The sequence below is a fragment of the Branchiostoma belcheri genome, unplaced genomic scaffold (genome assembly GCF_001625305.1).
Source record: "Branchiostoma belcheri isolate BF01 breed outbred unplaced genomic scaffold, Haploidv18h27 scaffold92, whole genome shotgun sequence".
Taxonomy (NCBI): Eukaryota; Metazoa; Chordata; class Leptocardii; order Amphioxiformes; family Branchiostomatidae; genus Branchiostoma; species Branchiostoma belcheri.
This window is the reverse complement of record NW_017804598.1, coordinates 280,838-303,013: the sequence shown is the minus strand read 5'-3', so window position 1 is coordinate 303,013 and position 22,176 is coordinate 280,838. Positions and strand designations below refer to the sequence as shown.

At 39.8% G+C, this 22,176-nt stretch overlaps 2 protein-coding genes across 2 annotated transcripts in view; one reads left to right on the top strand and one right to left on the bottom strand.

Moving 5' to 3' along the window:
- The window catches only part of LOC109488193 (5'-3' exoribonuclease 2-like), a 27,000-nt gene extending 7,612 nt beyond the window's left edge, over positions 1-19,388 (bottom strand). The window contains exons 1-31 of the mRNA XM_019792370.1: positions 19,214-19,388; positions 18,900-19,027; positions 18,168-18,279; positions 17,791-17,852; positions 17,396-17,507; positions 16,695-16,784; positions 16,371-16,443; positions 16,025-16,075; positions 15,671-15,778; positions 15,492-15,541; positions 14,921-14,992; positions 14,680-14,733; positions 14,374-14,453; positions 14,186-14,243; positions 13,658-13,715; positions 13,411-13,460; positions 13,237-13,293; positions 13,082-13,129; positions 12,495-12,572; positions 11,824-11,871; positions 11,473-11,648; positions 11,003-11,087; positions 10,815-10,865; positions 10,176-10,283; positions 8,326-8,415; positions 5,178-5,250; positions 4,520-4,603; positions 3,783-3,880; positions 3,323-3,399; positions 3,079-3,135; positions 2,579-2,647 (exon numbers count right to left, since the gene is read on the bottom strand). Coding sequence (XP_019647929.1) covers positions 2,579-2,647; positions 3,079-3,135; positions 3,323-3,399; positions 3,783-3,880; positions 4,520-4,603; positions 5,178-5,250; positions 8,326-8,415; positions 10,176-10,283; positions 10,815-10,865; positions 11,003-11,087; positions 11,473-11,648; positions 11,824-11,871; positions 12,495-12,572; positions 13,082-13,129; positions 13,237-13,293; positions 13,411-13,460; positions 13,658-13,715; positions 14,186-14,243; positions 14,374-14,453; positions 14,680-14,733; positions 14,921-14,992; positions 15,492-15,541; positions 15,671-15,778; positions 16,025-16,075; positions 16,371-16,443; positions 16,695-16,784; positions 17,396-17,507; positions 17,791-17,852; positions 18,168-18,279; positions 18,900-19,027; positions 19,214-19,288 — 2,432 coding nt within the window. The 5' untranslated portion in view covers positions 19,289-19,388. The remainder of the gene's footprint in view (positions 1-2,578; positions 2,648-3,078; positions 3,136-3,322; positions 3,400-3,782; positions 3,881-4,519; positions 4,604-5,177; positions 5,251-8,325; positions 8,416-10,175; positions 10,284-10,814; positions 10,866-11,002; positions 11,088-11,472; positions 11,649-11,823; positions 11,872-12,494; positions 12,573-13,081; positions 13,130-13,236; positions 13,294-13,410; positions 13,461-13,657; positions 13,716-14,185; positions 14,244-14,373; positions 14,454-14,679; positions 14,734-14,920; positions 14,993-15,491; positions 15,542-15,670; positions 15,779-16,024; positions 16,076-16,370; positions 16,444-16,694; positions 16,785-17,395; positions 17,508-17,790; positions 17,853-18,167; positions 18,280-18,899; positions 19,028-19,213) is intronic.
- A 90-nt stretch (positions 19,389-19,478) lies between these two features.
- Positions 19,479-21,627, top strand: LOC109488191 (DNA-directed RNA polymerases I, II, and III subunit RPABC1). The gene is made up of 2 exons (XM_019792369.1): positions 19,479-19,937; positions 20,380-21,627. Exons 1-2 carry the CDS (start codon positions 19,590-19,592, stop codon positions 20,662-20,664), a joined length of 633 nt encoding a protein of 210 aa, XP_019647928.1. The 5' UTR covers positions 19,479-19,589; the 3' UTR covers positions 20,665-21,627.
- Positions 21,628-22,176: the final 549 nt, after the last annotated feature.

The window sequence follows — 22,176 nt, the reverse complement described above, 5'->3', positions numbered from 1 at the left end:
ATTCAAGAACCGAGTCCAAAAACCGAAACGTGAAAACCGGATGACCGGACCTGATGTACATTTCTGTAGATAATTTGTACACACAACACACACATCTTTAGATAATCTGGCCATGGCAGGTAAAAAAAATAACCCTGAATCATACTAGATCAGCCTAAATCCATGTTTATGCGTTCAAAAACAAGAAAAAAAATGTTTCCCGGTATTAATCTCTTGAAACACGGCGCTGAATATTGACGCAAAAACATTTCGTGCACGGCGAGCCCTCCCCCATTGTTCACACTGTGACGCAATCCCGCGTCACGTGTTGGCATTTCGCATCTCTGATTGGTTGTTGCGCCCGCTGCTGGCAGCGTAGCGGCAGACTTGAGCGAGCCGACGCGCGTGTAAACAACTTTTCTTTGTTCGATATCGGCGCTAAAATTCTATTTTCCACAACCACACATCGATATTCTAGTGAAGAAATGCATAGTTTCAAGAATCTTTGGGGAAAATATATGCTTCTATGCGGATTTTTAGCGTTTTCGACGTGATTTTGTCGTCACTTAACCCGGAAGTGTGGACCGCGGCGTGGCTAAATTTTTAGCGTATTTTACCCTGCGTTTTACCAATCAAAACAATAAACAACCCCCGCTAAGAGAACCCTGTAACATTTTAGATCGCAGCAATTAAGTATTTGATCAAATTATTTGTGGATGTGTTGGCATTTCAGCCGTATTATTCATTGGGAAAAGCGGCCTCATGCACGGCCGTGTCGTGTACACCAAGAAATTGTGTCTCGCTTGCCAAAATATGATATACTATACTACTGTACAATAATCAGGTCCGGTTTCAGGTCCGGACCTGGACCTGATCCTCTGAACCTGATCCGGACCTGAATTTTCTATACCGGTACCCACCCCTAGTTGCAACCTCTAGTGGAAACAGGGTGCACATGTAAGCACATAAAATCAGCACTCACCATTCCTGTAGCCCCCAGAGCTGCCCCCTTGTCTGTAGTTGTCGTACCTACCCCCTGAACCATGTGGGGAGGGGGAGTTGTAGTCCCTGCCCCTGCTGTAAGGGGAGGGGGAGTTGTAGTTGCTCCCCCTGTTGTACTGTGGAGACTGGAACCCAGGGGAGCCCATCATCGGGGGAGGACTCCCCAATAAAGAACTCCCCGACGCCTTGTTTATGCCATGCCTGTGGGTCAAAGTATTATCAGTGACAGAACGCAAGGAAATAACCAAACAGGAAAGGTTCACTGAAGGGTAAAGCAGGGGGTCTTTAACAACTTCATGCTGTAGGCGAAACTACAGGAACATGCAGGGTATCATCAGGTTGATGGGTCAAGGGTCAAGTGCAGAGCAGAGCACCCACACATCTATATATGGGGAAGGAATGGAAAGGAAATTAAAGGTGTTAAAAGTTATGGTTTTTACCAAAGCTACACTACAGTATGCACCTTATAACATGATCACCCAAGATGTAGCAAGAAATACAAAACAAAACAAAGCACAACATTGCAAAGAAAGTGGAGACTATGCAGTCATAAGAAAACAGTGTCATTTTACTCAGAACAATTGTCATGTTAGGCCAAGATTTTCAACAACTCCAAACAATACATTATAAATGTATGCCACTTTAAGAAAAAAGGAAGAATTTTTTGGACTATTGTTGTTCTAGTTCAATGACACTGGCAGAAAAATTTTACCCAAGCACCAAGCAACTAAAGAAGCAAACAAACAAGCAGCATGCATTTATTCTTTCTGCAGAGGAGAGAGTTAAAGTTAAAGTTGAGGCGTTTAACTGGAGGTAGAGAGCTGGCAACATGCAGTCATCAGCAGTGTCACTGGAGGGGGGAGAAGAAATGAGGAATGATCGTTTATTAGAACTGCCATGTGCTGCGGAAACACACCAACACCGTGGCAACTGTTGCCGTTAGCAACGCCGTACTCACTGCAGCATGCGATGGCCCGAGTCGGACAGTCTGGCCCCGTGGCCACTGTCCCGGGTAAAACCTAGCTGTGGACGGTATCCGCCACCGCCCCGCCCGCGGCCCCGCCCACGGTTCGCCTGTTGCTGGTGTCGCTCAAAGTCTCCTGGCTTCAGGACGCGGTCTGGCATCCTATAGGGGGTTAGGTGTGGTTTCTACATTCATCCAGTGCATAGCAATGACTATGAGTTTACCATAGTGACGCTTTTACTTTATTTGACGGGGAAATTAACCAGCTTCAGATGAATTAAAAGTGGGAGATTTTATTTTATATCACTACTAAACAGCCATATTATAATCACAAATTTTCTTGACCAGAAATTAAAACGGTGGAGGGTTTGAAAAGAAAGAAAGAAATCCCAGAACAACCTTTCTCTGTGTTTCTCCCACACAGAAATTACTTCAAATCTTTTGAAGTAGTAAATTCATTAGTTTGAGATTAGCAGTTCTTTACCACTGTAACCATTTACAAATCTCAAAAGTATAACCATGCTTTCCCAAAATGCAGTTTGGTCCAATTTTTTAAATTCCAATTGTTTTACTAGGATGTGAGAATGACTATTCTAATCTATTGAAAGTGTTTTTAGTGCAAAACAAACTTACTTGGCATCAGGCAGTACTTTGGCTGGGAATATGTAGTCTTCTGCGTATGATGGGTCCTTGTACAGAACACTGGGTTAGGGAGAGAGAAACAGTAGAAGTGTGATTTGGAATGTATCAACCTCCACAATTAAAGAAAAAGTATCATCATCATTATTGGTTGGAGTTATACTGCCCTTTATAGGGTGACATGGGGTTATTTGCCCTTTTGTAAGTGACTGAAACATTGACTAAAACAGTATACACGACACAGTGACTGTATGCTGTAGCTAATAGCTAGACTGCGCATTTGGACAGACCATTGCTAGAACTACATTGTACTGTAGAGTGGAACTTTGCTGCCAGCAAGTACATTTGAGGCATCCTCACTATGCCTGCAAAGTTGGTGAGTTACGCCAAATGGCTTTACCACCGGCTATACAGATTGTACAGATGTAGATACACTGTACAACTACTACAACAGCTAGTACTAGTACACTTAATATTCATTCATTCAAACTCACCCTAGTGTCTGGTTGTTGAAGACATCTCGCAGGTTCGGAAGAGGTGACTTGACAGTACTGTTCAACAGAAGACATGTTCGTCAGACTTTATTAAGTCAATAGCAAGCATTATTTAAAGATCTGACAAGCCTCTGACTTCTTGAAACAAATGAAATGGGAGTTAAAGGAGTATAGTATACTAATGGGTCAAAACTCCTGAAAGCAATATACATGCAGTAATATTAAGATCTTTTACTTCACTTACTTGTTTGGCATGATAGCCAGGTTGTCAGGTTTGATGACACCTCTCATACCTTGGGTAAGGTTAGCATTCAGGTCAGCCTGGGGAGGGGGCAAGATAGCGGTCATTGTCTCTCTGATAAGCTTCATTTGTTGTTGTTAAACTATTGGTAGATCTTCGATACACTATTGAGGTTAGGGGACCAAGAAAAAAATTGACTGCAGGCTGCAAATAAATTTGTCTATATCTATGCACACACATACATACACACATATATTGTACACACACATGCACACACACAGACACAAATAGATGCACACATACACATACATGTAAAGTCAGTCACACACACATGCACACAGACACACACACCATACAAGACTATAGCCACTGTACATATGCATGTATATCTAGACTTTATCATTAAAGTTTATTAGTGACCTATAATTACAATGCCACATTTAGTACAGGGAGCTTGTCTCACCTCTTCCAAGCTGTCTTGGTACAGTCCTTGGAAGAAACTGAAGGCAGGATGTCCATCTCTCAGGTACAGCCGGTCTGCACCCAGGCTATTTCTGTACACTGACATTTAGACATCAGTAACATGTTTCATACATTTTAAAAAATCATATCAGGCCTTTATGAATAAAATTACCTATATACATGACATACACATGTTTGTGTTCCTTGCCCATGTTATGATGCCCTATCAGCGTAAATTTAAAATTAGTTACCTCTAGTCTTCTTGTAACAAAAGTCATTATGGTTCATTTTCCGTCAAAGCTGCTATGATGTGGGTGCCATTTTGGACTGAAAGCTATGGAGATGCTCATAATTTCATTCATGTATAACAAAATTAATGATACAAATGAACTACTAGCACAGCATGTATCATTTACATTATATGTATGCATTGAATGTACATGTATACAAGTATTGGCCATCCTGACAAAAATACATCTTAAGAGAACATCTCCCAGTACAATACAATGTACTATACATTTGTACACTCATACCTAATCTTTATATTTGTTCTACATGTAACTGTGTATACCTGGGGGTACTACAATAGAGATCTCACAAACAAACATCATGTAACCCAGTGGATAGATGTTAATGGAGGTTATATTCTTCTCACTAGCTCAAGATATTTGCACAGAAGAAGCTGTTCATTCAAGACATTTCAAGGATTTCTTCCGGAGGTTGGTGACCCCTACTCACGTTCTTCCTCCGTAAGATCTCCCCGTACGGCGTCTAGAGCCTTGAGAAGTCGCACCTCGTCCACAAACGGGAGTAAAGCAACACCTGCGTTTGACAAGAGTGCAAGAATCAATGTGTCTGAAGATAGCAAGACTTATATATACATGCATGTTGACTAAGTTTAACATACATGTACATGTGTAACCATGCTCTAAAAATAACACCATTTAACTCTGAATCTTTCAAATCTTTACAATATCTTTTGGGCAGATGAAAGCTGACTGTCAGCGCAAGATCTGTACATGTAACAGAGCACATAATTGTAAATGCATTCATCTTCACTTTGGTTTCATTTGGTAGTAGGAGGTAACATTCAATGCAAAAATTTGAAAATCCACACAAACCTACAATTTGCATATAAACCCTGTACATGGACCAACTCAGGTTAGGTGCAGGTAAACATCACGCATGTCAAAAATACAAATTTTACATCTTCAATTTTACCTGCACTTATAATCCTGCACAGTCATGTGGGTAGAATTTCAGCTTGAGCCCTGGACTTTAAAGTGGTATAGAAGCATTATCAGCAGGGAAAATGCTACAAAACTCCTTGTGCCAAGTACTGAGGTATTTTATAAATGTCTTATGTCTTGAAACAACAAACAATGATATCCCTGACCTTGCCATGTGTACTTCTTCCCGTTGAGATCTATTCTGAAGTCCTCTGGATACAGGTCAATGATGGGCGAATCCTAGAACACAAAATTGGAATGAAGATGCAAGTAGTCCTTCAAAAGTGTAAAGGATAACTTTCATGAAAGCAAGAAGATTCTGGTAACTAACACACAGACCAAACTGCCCAAGAGGACCACTCAGGGGACTGAGAAAATATCTGGTCTACGTGGACAGGTGGTCACCATAGACAGGATTCTTAATGATTGTGTCAATGGGAAAAATATTATCTATGGGACCACCAATAAGTCATTGGCCAGGTGGTTCTTATGTAGAGGTGGTCAATTTTACAGGTTTGACAGTACATTGTATAATTTATCATGTTGATGGGTTAAAACACTGATACACCTACATCTGTGAGCACTGGGTAGATCTGCCACTAGATCATCAAGGATTTTAATAAAGGTAAATAACAAAATCTAGAAAACATCTCTGTAAAATTAAAAAGGGCATAGCTTGGTTTCTGGGTGCACTGACATCTGGATTGCCATTTGTGATCCCCTGCTTTTTTTTTCACAACTGAGCAGCACTCACAAACAGTTGTTATTTTAAGACAGGTGTGTGTAAAACTAAAACCATGAGTGTTACTGACAGCACATCTCCATTAGACGGAAGAAAGCACAACCAGGCACAGTAACGCTCGTGACCATTACATCTCCACACATCCGACAATGACCACATTCCCATTAGCCTGGCATCAAAGTGCTCCTTTCCGTCCCTCGGTCGGAGAAAATGGAGGATTTGAAAGCCGTAATTATCCTCCCTTCCTCACAGAAGCCATGACCCGTTGACTCCACGACGTGCCCTTTTGAATGTTAACAGAACGATCGATATTTGTCACCAGTCCTTATTACAGCAAACTGGTCTTTATCTTTACACAAACAACGTGAATAGCTTTTACGAAGGACATTGTCACTTGTCCATTTTATACAGTTAACAGAAGGACTGTACAACATGTATATTGATAGTGTCAAGCTTCATTCAACAATGCAAAATGTATGTATACTTTTCAGACTCGATTGTGTGTAAATATATCAAATTAAGCAACTGTTACATAAAGGACTGAATGTCTAAACAACAAGGTACATGTACAAATGCGTGACAGGAATTTGGTGCCTAAAATTTCAAGTGATGAGAGCTGAAAAATAAATATACTGTTTCATATCATAAAAAAAATTATCTAACATGGGATATTGAACAGCAATGTAAATCTTTCCATCACCATTTTCAGAGAGAAAAGAATGGATACAAATCATTACTGTAATTCCTGATTTGTTCACTGTACTGATAAGTTCACTGTTTTCACTGTTGCTTCTGTACAGTGAACTTATCATTACAGTTAACAAATAATTCCTGGACTTTCTTTTTTCTGCACCTGTCACCACCGTGAACATATAGTTCCGTGAACATGTCCATTTTTCTCAGACCGTGAAATTTTGCTACCGTGAACATAAAGTGAATTACAGTAACCCTTGGTGTTCTATCCTTGCTTAGTAACTACAGAAAATCTGGTATTATGAAGTATCCTTAGAGTGACAATGGTTCAATTGTTCAACCGTAATATAACTGTGGTAGAAGATTTGACAGATCATTACTAGATAACAAATTCTACACTTCGTCTACTACATGTAAAACAGTACTGTAGTGACTGTTACTGTGACAGTTAACTTGATGTGAAAGTGTCCTAAATTTAAACTTTGTAATGTTATGATCTAATTGAACAGTTTTACAACATTTGGCACTTAAGAGCTAAAGCCATACTAGTGTTGAAAAACACCCTAAAGTTAAAGTGCTTTTCTGAAATACATATATAGATGCTTAAAAGCCTTCACTAGCTTTCAATGACGTTCGAAATACTGTATCACAAATAGCATTCCTCCATGTTAAAGAATATTCAGAAAGGCATTTATTAATATTGGCACGATCTCAACACAAAAAAACACATCAAAAGGCAATAGTGTAGATGGCGCGAAACCATTTGGTACACACTCGAGAGAACCCTTCAAGTGCCTTGATGGCTCGTGTGGGTAAAACACTGGGCGCGGAATCGTACTTGGCGTACCGACATGTGCGGGCAACGTGGACACTTCATGCTACGAGTGTGCGAACCGAGCGGCCCGTCGTAATTGAGGACATCTAAGTCTAGAGCACTTTGCGGCATCGCTTCCACGGAATTCCCAATGACTTTTGGGTGTGCCGGGAAAAGTCTTGATGATACAAAATAAAGTCTCTCAGGCTCTCCCCCAAGGAATGAAGCAAGGGTGCTCCCCCCTCTATCCGAAATTCCTAGCACTGCTCCAAAACATTTCACATTAAGGGTTTTCTCTCAGTTTTTCATGAACATTTGCTCATTTTTTCATCAACCGATTAGGGAGTACCTTTCCTCTAAGAATTTCTGGGGAGACCCCTAAGTGTTTTTCATATGTGTGTTGAGATGAGACATAAAATGCACAATACCCTTAGACGAATGCTCTCAAAAACATGAAGATGGCTTGTTTCTTCCCTTTTATAAAGTAAAAAGCCTGAGAGTCATTGCAAAGACAACTCATATCATAATACGGTACATGTAAATGTACATGTAGTTTCAACTCTCATAATTCTACCAGGTACCCTAAATCACCTTATCAAGAAAAAAAGGTCAATTTGAAGTTCTATTAATGTAACATAGTAACAAGATTCAGTAATCCCTGAGATATACATGTACACTTCAGATATCCAGGTGTTTAACACATTCTTGAGGCCTCAATGATACTATCTAATTTCTAATTTTTTAAGAGAGCTGAAGTTATATCTTGTCATTGTTAGACAGTTATGATATATACAGATGATCATTACAGCTGGCTTTGAGGCCAGGCTGAACAGGTACATAATTATGTTATGGTAATATTTTGTTTGTAATTTGTCCATGCTTTAACTATTTGTATTGAATCAGATAATTATCATTGCTTAATACACGTATGACATTGCATATTGTTCATTTCATTGCATTTCTGTTTGTTGCCGGGGGACTTTTAAAGGTGAGTAAAATCATTTGTTTTGTCTCCCCCTTCATTGCACTACTGTAAATCGAAATAAATAAAATCTTATAAACGTACCGGCTTGATCATGAGTTCAGCCCATGATGTCGGGAGGAACTGTTTACTGGCGGCAGGGAACACTCCCATCAGCTGTTCCAGGGGGTTAAACTGTGGAAGAACAACAGGAATTGTTACACATTGTTGAATCCAAAGGTTCTGGGTTCGAATTCCCGGCAGAGGGTAGATGGTCTTGTGGTTTGGGTTGCTGAATCTGAAGGTTGTGGGTTCGAATCCCTGGCAGGCCCCAGAGTTGTGTTCTGTGATTTTGATATCAATATCACATATTTATATCAATAGTCAATAACAATCATTACTAAATATACATGTATATTAAGATGCATTGAACGATGACAAAAGGCAACAATAAAATAATGTCTGTCTGAGAATATGCCATATTCACGCTTCATAAGCACTCACATTCATGCATATACCACTTAGATACAAGAACCCAAAGTAAATTCAGAAAAATGGGCCAGGGCATTCTGCCTAATAAGAGTTTACTTGAGGTCAAACCACAGTACAGTTACTTTACAAGTAATTGCTTTCTCCCTGAAGTACATGTATTTCGAACATATGTGTTGCAAGGCTTGTCTTGCTGTTGCATATCATTAAGGAAAGCAAATTCTACATGTATTGAATTTCAAAGCCACTCCTGTACATATGTATGTGGTTATGGTGTAGCTGGATCAAAACAGGTTAGAAGTTACGGGATGCGTACTTGAATGTTCAGAATCAAACAGACCCACTTGTTACAATTTTTGGCATTGGGCGTCGGATCATACCTGATCGGAATGATTGACACGGCGCGCTCTAAAAGTCTAAGCAGCCGCCGCATTTCGCTTTAATGGAAAGGAAATGGGCTACACCTTCACGAGTGGCGCGGCGGTGCTTCAGAGTGCGGGAAAACACGCACAAGTGGCCCGGCAAATGAGCGGGATGGGACAGGATGTTGACTTTAGATGGGAGGAAAATTAGGAGCTGCACTATAAAGTGAGGGAAGCTGTTTCTGATGTCTAAGTTCATGAATAAGTGTACCAGACTACAGGACATTCGCAACACAGGTATACCAGGGCTTGAACCTGCACATGCAGGTTAGCTTAGGTAAAATTGGAGTTGTGCAGGTATTTCTGATATCTACCTGCCACCAAAGTACAGTAGGGGCATCATCACTAGATACATTTGTAGCTTTAAACAACGCTTACAGTTAGATGTGCAAAGGTTAGGTGTAACAAGTCATTCAGTGTAATATAGCTGGCTGCCGCCTTGCCGTGTTACAGCAAATCTGGTATGTTGCACTGAAGGGCAGTTATACTGACTATACATGTACATGTATCACATTTACAAATACATGTACTGATACAGATCCTCCTCCCCCTACAATTAATAACATAAAGTAAAGAAGCATTTTTGCTTGCGTAGTGATGCATACCTAAACCCAATTTTAGGTTCAGGTCTGGATTCAAGTCTAGAGGTTTAGGTTCAGATCCGGACCTAAACCCATGGCATATACAAAATTGCATGTTGGCAACCTTGCAATGTTGTCTGGGTGAAACTTTGGCCACATAACATGGAGGCCAGTACTTGACGATGCCCGATGGCAATATTTTCTTCGTTTTGCAGCAAAGATTTTACAATCTACTGAAGGTTTTAGGTGGTTTGGAAAGAAATGTGTGTGTGGGTATGTGAAATGGTCTTTTATGATAATAAGTCCGGACTCGGTTCTTGACTTTTAGGTTTTTTTGGACTTGAACCTAAACATTCTTACAAGTCCGGATCAAGTCCAGTGAACCGGTATGCATCACTATGCTTGCGATATTTCCTATAAATAGACATCTGTGACAAGCACAAAGACAGAGAAGACAACTTACAGGTTTGGTCCCCTTCTCAAAGGTGTTGGGAAGATCACCAATGTTGACAAAGTCGGAGGCAAAGGGAGCATAGTGGAAGGGGAAGAACCATTTCCACGATGGGCAGCCCTGAAAAATATGCCAGACATGTGTAATATGGTTACCGTAATAAATACATATAATTGCAATAGATTGCATTTGTCAATGAGTTAAAAGAATCTTCCATAATTTTCAGATTGTTCACAGTCATCATGGCAATCCTTAAGTCAAACCTTTGTCTCTTTTGGTTTTTGGTGAAAAGAATGAAAATGGTGCTAAACTGTAGTCAGAAATGTTACAGCTACTCTCTCTGTTGACTTCAGTGTGCATTACAGGTACAGAAAATTACATTACAACCCAATACCCCATTGCATGTGGCAACTTTGTTATATACAGTACTCAATCTACAGCGTGTATTGTATGCCAAGGTAATTGTATCAAGCTACATCAGGCAAATACAAACAAATACAATGTGTACAATGTACATGTACTTCATTGTTGATCATAAATTACATTGTTGCACATTCATTATCATATGTAAAAAAATATACACTGCAACTGTTAGTAGACAATGTCAAGCAAACTATTTAGACATAGAAGAGTAGATGATCTAGTAGATACCTGGTAGTAGTACAGCATGACCCAGCAAAGTCCCTCTGTGTAGGCAGCAGCCTGGATGATATCATTGAAAAAAACATGTAGTTATCTTCTAAGAATCTTCTAGAAATAGGCAAGTTAAACTGTCACAATAGAAGCAATAAAACTTTTTACAGAACTTATCTTATGAAAATGAAAGAATGGTTTTATACCACAGAGTGGCGAAACTCCTCATCATTTGGGTCGGCATCAAACTTAGCTACGTAGTATCGCTCCCTCCAGCCATCCTCCCACAGCCTGAAAACATAAAAGCACTTCTTACACATAGAAGATATTCCATCTGATTCATATTGCAACTTCTTGTGAACATACACATGGATCAAAACTGCCCCCTGTCAGCTTAGTGTAACATTGCAGGTCAAGGATGCAGTGTTGGTGAACAACTGATTTCTGCGTACTGTGATGGCACACAAGAACACAAAAAAAAAAGGATTTTGATTTCTTTGCCACTGATTATCTATCAGTCACTGAAAAAAATCTGCATACTAGTATATGATATCCCCTACAATAACCTTACAATGAGTGAAAATTCAAATGAAATTGCATCTAACAATAATCATATAAAGGCTCTGTCTTGAGTTGAAGTAAAGAGATCAACAAAAGAGTCCCTCCCTCGTCCTACCTGACGTCATCTTCAGGCTCTGGCTCCTCATCACTGTCCAGCTCAGCCTGATCAGCCTTTCTCTTCTCCCCACTGCGGGGGGTGTACTGCATGCTGTAGGGGGTCTGGGGGGCCGGTGACTTGAACCCCCCACTTCCGGGGGTGCTGCCTCTGCTTCCTGGAGTCCTGTCTGGAGTCTAGAGTCAAAGCACATGTTGTGTCAGGAAAGATATCATCTGCCAGATAGAACCCCAGGCTGTAAAGCTAGTTATCACACGGGCCAGAACATCCGCATCAAACATTATGGCAGCCCAGGTATGACATAAATGGTTGTACATTCTGCCAACGTGCAAACATTTCACTGTTTCTTACCTGTTCCCCGTTGCGAGCGAGCATATTCCTTAGGTCATCTGCAGCTCTCTGCAAAAGAACCATGTTCTCCCATTAAGACAGTGCAATATCACCTTTGATATACAGTAACAGGGCTCAAAATACCACCTGCATATGCAGGTTAGTGCAGGGGAAATTGAAGCTGTGTAGGTTTTTGTGATGTCTACCTGCACATGTCCTGGGTTAATATACAGTTTGTATATACATAGGTGTACATGGATTTTTATTTGCAGCATTAACTGTTACCACCTGTTAAGTATAAAAGAAATACTGTAATTCCTGATTTGTTCACTGTACTGATAAGTTCACTGTTTTCACTGTTGCTTCTGTACAGTGAACTTATCATTACAGTTAACAAATAATTCCTGGACTTTCTTTTTCCTACGCCTGTCACCACCGTGAACGTATAGTTCCGTGAACATGTCCATTTTTCTCAGACCGTGAAATTTTGCTACCGTGAACATAAAGTGAATTACAGTACTGGCAATGGTTTCTGAACAGTGTTTAGCAAAAATCTGAGTAGTGCAGGTAAAATGTCTGGTGACCTGCACCTGTGCATCTATGCAGAAAAAAAAGTATTTCAAGCCCTTTACACCATATTTCAGCAAGAATTCTTCTCAAGGTACACACTAGTAGAATGGTCAGTTTGTTACCTTGTTGGCAGAGTCCATCCTCCCCTGTGCAGCAGCCTGGCGAGGGTTGTGGATAGGGGATGGAGTCTGTCCTATGGGCTGTCAGGGACAGATGACAATAAAGAAGTTAGACGTTACATCTTAACTTTGACCTTCTCCCTGCTGCCTCACCCCAGTACCAATAGAGAATTAGTAGCCAAAGGGCTACTTTAGTGTGCTAAAGGTTAAGAAGCTGCTACTAAGCTTTAAAAGTCAAACTCCTTCCCACACCTTTAAGTCTATAGGGCGATGCCCATCACCATCATAGCCCTTGGGCCACACAGCCATGCAAGCACTAAAGCAGGAGGCAAGTCCACGGGTAGTGTAACAGTTATGTGTTTTAGTGCTGAGTGCTGAGTGCTAAGCATAAAAAGTAGACCATACAATTTTAAAGTCTGTGGTACAATCAGGCTAGGGTTTGAATCCATGACCATCCAAATGCAAAGCAAGCGCTAAGACTACAACACACTAAATTACTACTATGACACCAGTTTGGATATGAATGACTTATCCCCAAATAAATACTCTTGGTACAAGTGACTAGGAGCAGACAAAAGGTGCACGGTTACCTGTGGTGAAAACTGCCCATCTGGGGTCCATGCAGGTCTACCCTGCATCTGTAACACAAACAACAAACCCTTGAGTTTAGCTTACAACAAAAAAGTAGACATGATTGTGACTTGAGTGAATGAGTGAAATGCCTTAAAGATGACCTTTGACATACCATCCTCTGTTGTTTCTCCCTTCTCTTCCTTGCCTTGGTTCTTGCCCTGAAGTTCAGCTGAAGTACAAAAAGGTGACAATATTTGATCAATGACAATAGAAACTTAAGATAAAATAAGATTTGCAAACGTTTTGAAAGACACACTATTTTTGGACGGAAGACACACAATCTTACCTCATTTTCCTGTCTTTTCTTGAATATCTCATCTTCATCTTTCCCTAGTTCTGCAAAATGAAGAAAGCACCCACTAAATTACATGATGCATGAAAACTAACTACATTAATTTGTACACAATTCTGTAGAGTATTAAAAGAATTCATTACCATCAGGTAAAATGCATCAGCAAAAATTCGATTAAATTTTGTAATACAGGCACAATGTATTTTGAAAGCAATTCCACCTTTTACACTTATCCACGTACCTGTAAGAATGACCTGTACTCTACTCAGATTTACTAAACCATTGTCTGTCAGGTACCCCTGTGTGAGACAAAATAAAGAATTCTTTTAATCTAAAGACTAAGCCAATCAGAGATGGCAGACTTCACCCATTCATGAAATAGTTGAGCCCATAAATGGTAACATATATCACCATTTCTCTTCTCTATCCCTTTAAGTAGATTCTATATACATGTAGAGTATACATGTAACATAATTCTTCCAAGCTTGGGCCAAACCTGTACTTTGCCTGCACGAAACCCGGATATTCCAGTTTTTGTTGGATGTTTGGTCAACATTGCATCAGAATTTTGTTGCTGATGAAACCTTCTCCAACACAACATTTGAAAATTAACAGGTACGGATGGGATGTCATTCTTGAATATGCAAATACAACCAATATACATGTACACCTAAGAGTTGATCTGCCATATTGCAATGATATACAATACATTACGGATTTCGTGCAGGTACAGTACGTTCTGTCGAGGTGCTGTCCCGCATCTACTGACCCCAGTCTTGTGTATGGTCCTCTTGTATATTCTTATCAACCTGTCAATGGCTCCCTCTCTGTGAAAGTACAAATAATTGTTCCAACGATGAACAAGTAGTTATAGGCAACAATTCTCCATGAAATTTTATATTTTGCAGATTGGAAAAAAATGTGGCAAACTTTAGTGTAAATAAATGAATGTCTGACCTGATCTGTAGTGAAGGCAGGTGAGGTAGAAAGTCGTTCCCCACAAAGAAGCACATGAAGACCCAGTCATCAATCGCTCTCTGTCAACAAAGTGCAAAAAAGTATAAGGATTACATGTAATCAGATTTAACTTGATAACCAATATGAAAACAATACTACAACAAAGAAATGTACTACATGTTGGTATTGAACTTGAAAACTACAACATTATGTGTTACTGCTTAGAGAGGCGAACCATGCCACTAAAAAGGGCATCGGTATCAAAGATCTTTTAACTAAGTATAAATATTTACCATAATTACCTACCTCTAAATCGTATGGGAAGGGCAAACCAGTGATCATCATTTCTTGTTCGAGATACTGTAATATGAAAAAATAGGAATAGTTTAGGTATGGCTATGACTTAATAATCAAAATGAGGATAAGTATATTCAAGTTCTTAATACAGCACATTAGCAAAATGTGGGGTTTCTAACAATGTATGGACAATTATAACATAGAATTGATGTAAATATGCCAAAAAACTTCACAGCAATAGATTACCCACCTCCCTCAGTACATTAAGTCTGATGAAGATAAAGGTGGCCTCCTCTCCCATAATGGGGGCCAGCTCATCAAACTGAAACATTTAGAAATTGATACATCTATCAAAACATTACAATTTTACAACTTTCGACAAGTGTGCTACACAAGTGTGCTACACACTGCCTTGGTTATGGTATTGGCCTCTTTCACTGCCTTTTAATTCCCTGACCAAAGCCATTTTAGACCTGGATGGAGTGAGAAAAGTTGTGTAAAATGCCTTTCCCAAGGACACAACGTCTAGTCAGGAATTCCAGGAATTAAACCCCGGACCTCTCGATGTTGTGTCTGCTAGCCTAAGCACTTGACACCACCACCATTATACATTTACAGCAATGTTAAAACTTCTGTTGGCCTAGCAGTATGTAATGTAATATGATGTATGTAATGTAATGTAACACTCATGTCTAACTGTATTCATAGCAGTAATCTTCAGCACGTCTTCTCAATAACCTTCTTCCTGCTGTTTAATCCTGTAACCAATAAAAATGTGGTGCCAAATTGCTACCTTAGCAGCCTGAAGGTTAAGGACTTACCTCCCCATCCTTGTTTTTTGGCAACCCTTGGCATTCCTTCGCCTCGTGACCTGGAACAAGAGGCAAAACAGTTTTAACCACAAACTCGGTGGAGACTCAATGCAAACATACAAACTATCAACTAATGCAACCAAAAACAATACTTCCATTCTGGAAGTAATAGAAGCAAAGACACCCACCTAACTGGTTACACAGCTTGCAAGGTCTGGGTTTGCCATACTTGAACTCTTCCCTGATGATGGTGAAGTGAGGCTCGTGTGTGGCCAGGCCCAGCATGATCAAATCAGCTGCGATGGACACGTAACAATTTTTCATTAGATCTTCAATAACAAGCTATATCAAATAATTGAATGGAAGGGAATGAATTAGAAACATAGTACAAAAGAATGTAGTATACTAAGTTTAGTCCTTGTAATTTTTGAGGGAAAATTAGGGTAGACTAGTTGTTCTGATATAGAATGTTTTCAGGTGAGGCCAATGCTGTCAGTGGTTATGCTGGTGTCCCAATTTGTGTGAAAATTTTCTGTACTTACCATCAGCACCACACAGACAGTGGTGAGTGTTGGGGTCATGGTCAGGTTGGGCTGGAATAAAACATGTACCATGTAACATTAAAACAATTCACTCATATATAGGCATGAACTATATTTATATTATAAGGATTTAGGAAAATACATGTAAAGAACTACAGGTACATGCATCCACATGTAACTACATAAATGTTAATGATCAATACTCGCAAAGTACTACATGTACAGTATGTACAGGTGTATGTCTAATGTTTATAAGGTATGCTTCAATGTTTATTAGAATTTTTTTCTATCTCCATGTGCTTGATGAAAGATGTTAGAAAGATCACATGTTTTTCCATGTCCCTACCTCTCTGTCTCCTGATGTAGTCCATGATTTTGTGTTCTCCCTCTCCGGGTACATTGGCATCAGACAAGATAACCTACATGACATAATAAATATAATATATTTGTTTGTTGTACAATTCCAGTTGGCATCAATGAAAATGGTTTACTCTCTTTGATATGTCACAATACGAAAAGGTGCCCTTGTAATTACAAGTTGTATCATTTTCTCAAGATCTTGTGATGGAAATTATAAAGCGTCTTTGGGGGTTACCTAGTTGTTCGGATGAAAGAGATAAATGATGAGGCTTGAACTGCTTAACTGTTATCTTTATTTACTGAACCTGACCTTAACATTTCTCCAGCCAGGGTTGTTGTTGAGCCTCTCGTGGATGTAGTAGCGCAGACAGGTGGACAGGTAGTGCATAAACTCTGTACCCTGGGGATGGAGTGTTTGGGTTAGAAAACTGACATAATAAAAAAGATTTGTAGTCGTTTTGAGAAAAGTGAAAGAATGTCATCTCAAACCAGTTTAGCTCACAGAAGAGCTATTAGTTCATTGGTCGTGACAGAAAAGACAGGTGCTATCTATGTAGCATTTACGGGTTTATTGTACATTTACTGGGAAATTCCCCTTAGATCTTTTTGACAAGCACAATGAGCAATGGATCCTAAGGACTGTGAACCTTTTCAGTAGCATGCATGTCAGATGAGCAACAACAACTTTACACTCCAAACTTCTTGGTCTAGAGGCAGAGTATTTTAATTCTCATTATGTATGGTATATGTTATGTGTATGATTATTATTTTGTAGTCTACATGCATCTGTCTCATTTGTGATATTATGTATAGATGTATGGGACCACAGGAAGAATAGCAACCAGTGTAAACTGAAGCTGGTTGTGAGTCTAAATAAAGTTAAAACAAGGACAACAGACGGCTCAAGCAAAGTCATACACTAAATCCAAACCAGTTTGTAACAAGCAATTTGATTGGAACTAGAATCTACATATTGACATGTTCAGTGTGAGAAACACACTGGTTACCTACTGGAGTGATGCAGTTACTGTCAAAGTGTTCCTGGTTGGTCTTCTCTGGGGGAAGCTGGATACCCTGTCCCTCCAGCTCTTCACGTATCCTGGCCAGTTCCTCTTTCCCATCTCTGAGGAGAAGTAGACAACATTCTAAAACCATAGCAGGATACTACCTTTGACTTAAGTGAGGTCTACTATTATATCACTGTACATACCAAAAAGTACTCATTTCACTATTAGCGTAATTTTGAAATAAAGGTTCATTGTTGTGAGATTTGCATATGGAAAACTACAAAATTGTCAACATAAATTAATGAATCAATCAACATAATTTGTACATGTATGAGTTAAAGTGCACATGTATGATAAGAAAAGGTGCAATCATACACAGTCTAACAACATGTAACAGACCTGCTTTCCTTAGCAGCAAAGAAACGTCTCTTCCTCTGTTGGTTCATCTTTGCCCTCGGAGCCTGCAGTATGGAAAAAATATGCAGTCAATTCAGTAACTGAAATACTAGTGAAATACATTGTACTGGCAATGTCAGAGCTGGACATAAACCTTGAACATGTCCAAAACAACTGGCAGAATCAATGGAAACTTAACATAAGGTAAACAAAGTTGCACCTGTGCAACCATGGTAAAAAATTAGGCCACAGCTCCAGTTTTGCATGCACCAAGTATTTCAAGATTCTGACCTGTAATCCCATTCTCTGTGACTAAAAAAACACACATGCATATAGCAGTATATAGCAGTATTGAGATGAGTCAGAAGTTGTGTCCTTACCACCCCGTCAATCGCCATGTAGAGGAGCTTCTTGGGACGAACGATGGCCATCATTCTGTCGATCGCCTCAAAGATGGCAATCATCATCTCATCCACGTTCTTGGGAGCAGGTCTGAGAAAAATTGTTGAGTTAACTAAAGAATCTTCAACTGTACATGTATAATTTGTTTGTTTGTTTCATCATGTAACGTTAAATAGTAAACTGCCATTAGGTGCAATAGCACTACATGTACATGTAGGACACACTGATTAGTATTTTTACTACTCTGAGTAGTAGTAGACTAGTAGTACCAGCTGACTGCTGCTATGTATGACCAGATTTGAACCACTCACAGTCACATCAAGATGGGGCCCTTAGTGACTCTCAATAAGGGTTCTTCAAGGTTTTGCTCTCCTCCAACATGGGATCTCCTGGTTTATATCAGATCTGAGAGGAGCTTCCAAACAGAAGCTAAGTACTGTCCAGATCATGACATATCAAAACCTGACGTTCTGCTGCAGTACTTTAACAAGCCACCAAGACCTACCCACGTACCAAATTTGATGACAATCCATCCACACCTTTAAGTTTGAGTTATCATGCTACTATAAACCACATGCCATCCAAACATAATTGTATTATTGCATACATTCAAACAAAGGCTACTACAAAAAAAAAACATAACGTTCTTCAAGTTATTGTCGAAGGTAATAATTAAAACACACTGTCACAGTCACTGTTGTATAACTCACTTGTCCTCAGGATGTGAACATGGATGAATGATGCCATTCATGTCCAGGTACAGGTTGTCAAACTCCACATCGTTCGGGTTGGGCTTACTGATGTCTACTGGGATCTTCACTCCGTTCACATCCTTGGGCTGCAAGGACACATAATGTTAGATTCTAACCAAGAGTTGCACAAGTCAGATATCCTTCAGTTTTGAAACATTTACATATGATGATCATTAGCAAGCCGTAGCACATGTTACGTGTAGATGGCTAGCTTTGCCCCCCTCCCCCATTCCAGTTTCAACCAAAACTCGAATACAAAACGATCTACAAACCTTTTCTTCCACACAGTGCACCACGATGCTGGGGTACTTCTTACTCAGCCAGGCAAAGAAGGCCGGAACTCCCATGATGGGAGATTATGTGTGTTTTCTGAGGCCAACAAAACTAAGATTTCTTTGTCAAAATGTGGTAGCCGATCGTCTGCGTAGACCCCAGCATGCAATTCCAAGAGAGCCACACTACAAACGTTGCCATTGGTCGATTTGGCCGCATTGCAATGTAACAGCAATGGTGATTGGTTAAATTTCTATTTCCGGGTGAAAGGTTACAGTATCCGCAATTTAGCGAGGCTTGCGCGCGCTTGGTGGAAGCGTTCTTGACGAGTGTTCTTCCAAGATTTATAAACTAGAATCTTAAACCAAAAACGCCATGGATGACGAACAAGAGACCTATAAGTTGTGGAGGATCCGCAAGACGATCATGCAGCTCTGTCACGACCGCGGCTACCTGGTGACGCAAGACGAGCTGGACCAGAGACTGGAGCAGTTCAAGGACCAGTTCGGAGACAAGCCCAGCGAGGGGAAACCGGCGCGGAAGGACCTGGTGGTCCTGGTGGCGCACAACGACGACCCGACCGACCAGATGTTCGTGTTCTTCGCGGACGAGCCGAAGATCGGCATCAAGACGATCAAGATGTACTGCCAGCGGATGCAGGAGGAGAACATCTCCAGGGCCATCATCGTGGTACAGATGGGCATGACGCCTTCCGCTAAACAGGTTTGTTTTACTGTGGCCTTTGTGGTGGGGGCTCCTTTCTTGTCAGTCTACCAAGTATGTGACAAATATATAGACATTTCAGGGTACAAAGCTTAGTGGTATTTAAATCAAAGAAACAGAAATATTACACAAAAATCTTATATTGAATTGATTGAAATAGCTAAAAAAATTATATTTCCTCCATTTTGTATATTTTTTTGTAAAAATTATGGATGTAATCAATGGACATATAGACTTTTAAGTTTCTGTTTAATTTAATGGAAATCTCTGGCTGAAACTTTTAGACTTACCAGACTGAAATGAAGGCCAGAGCTATCTGTTAAACTGATGATGGCAGTGGGATTTACTGTACGTCTACATATAGGAGACAGCATCTGAAACCTTTGATCTATACCTTCTAATTTCCTATCACTTCATAAGATGTTTCTTCTTTCCCCCCCAGGCCCTAGTAGACATGGCCCCCAAGTACATCCTGGAACAGTTTCTGGAGTCGGAACTCCTCATCAACATCACAGAACACCAGCTGGTGCCGGAACACGTGGTCATGACGCCCGAGGAGAAGGCGGAACTCTTGGCGCGGTACAGACTGAAGGAACACCAGCTGCCGCGCATCCAGGCGGGCGATCCCGTGGCGCGGTATTTCGGACTGAAGCGCGGGCAGGTGGTGAAGATTATACGTCCCAGCGAGACGGCGGGGAGATATATCTCCTATAGACTGTGCCTGTGAAGTCTGTGTGCCACTTTGCATCTTGTCATTTTATAGTCAGGACTCTGGAGATATTACTAAATGCTAATCGTAGTGATAGTGTGTAGTAATTAAGAGGTGATATTTGTGATACATTGCATTGTATGTATAGCTAAGCCTAACATACATTTTGGTGTCAATTTTTTTTCTTATGGCAGTGTCAGTCATGCTCATCTAGATGTTTTTTGGCGATGCCTCCGGGGTGAGCCTAATAGTATAATTTGTAGTCAGTCTGCAGAAGTTCTAGCTACTTTACAAATATGTCTGCTACTTTCCACAAATTCGAACATCTGTCTGTGTCCCTGGAAGTATGTTGTTCCCAACATGCAGGACTAAGGGGCATCTGTTTATCCAAAAAGTAAGGGAGACTGCTTTGTTAGGTGTTAACCCAAAAAACAATATCAGACACAACAACATTTGGTTAGCAGTACACTTTTGCTCTTCAAACAAAAGAATCATTTCAGTTTGGCAACATGTATATAGAAGAAAAAACTGCAATACTATGTAAAAATTTTTGTCTTACATAAAACAACACGTACAATAACATTCAAATGTTGCCATGGCAATAGTTTGTATTGCCTCTCATATTGTTATTACTGGACAAGGCAGCTGTATGATCATATTCAGATTGTACACCGAAAAAATGAAAAAAAAACACTTAATTTCCCTTTGACTGTTAGTAGTCTGTTACCCATTTCTACAACAGTGTTCAATAGTATCTGACAAGGAGTCCACAATTCTGTACAATACATTACATACTTGTTCATATCGACAACATTACTTAAAGAAGTCTTCTCTTTACAAACAAAACATGTCTATGGCTATACCCAAGGCCTTTTTTTTAGAGGAAATTACCTTTATTTGTACTTGTATACGACAAAACTACAAGATCATCACCCATCAGATTGCAAGGTAGTGATTACCATAATCTTACACCAGGCATAACAACAAAACAAAACATACATCTAAATACATATGTGTGAACAAATACACTGGCATGTGTGGTGTTGTCTTCCTATACATGGTATTCTTCTACATGTACTAGAAAGACTTTAGTTCATGTCTTATTCATTGCTTCATATAGAGACATTTTCTTCTCTGCATCACATACAAAAGACAAATCAATTATATTATTGCAAGTCACAACAAATATAATGATAAAAGGCAATGCACAACCTTTACACCAATATCATTTTCTTGTTTTATCTAAATGTTTTTGGCATATACATGTAGCACAAATTTTCAACAATTACTTCAAGTTTTACAAAAGTATCAAATATATGCATCTGTGATTTATTATGAAAATAAAACTGCTCTATTACATGTAGATCTAATACAGTACAGTATTTGATATTTATTACACTCCTGCACATTGCTTATATTTTGTGAAAATGACATCCTTAACAACTTGACAATTTATACACTGCTCCTAAGACAACCCCTATGTAACAATACTCACACAACAAACTACATTTTGTAAAACCTCTTGGCATA

Excerpts from the sequence above, each read along its gene's own strand:
- LOC109488191 (XM_019792369.1), top strand. The coding sequence starts at position 19,590 with ATGGATGACGAACAAGAGACCTATAAGTTGTGGAGGATCCGCAAGACG. Across the intron at positions 19,938-20,379 it reads TGACGCCTTCCGCTAAACAG|GCCCTAGTAGACATGGCCCC; the intron begins GTTTGTTTTACT and ends TTTCCCCCCCAG.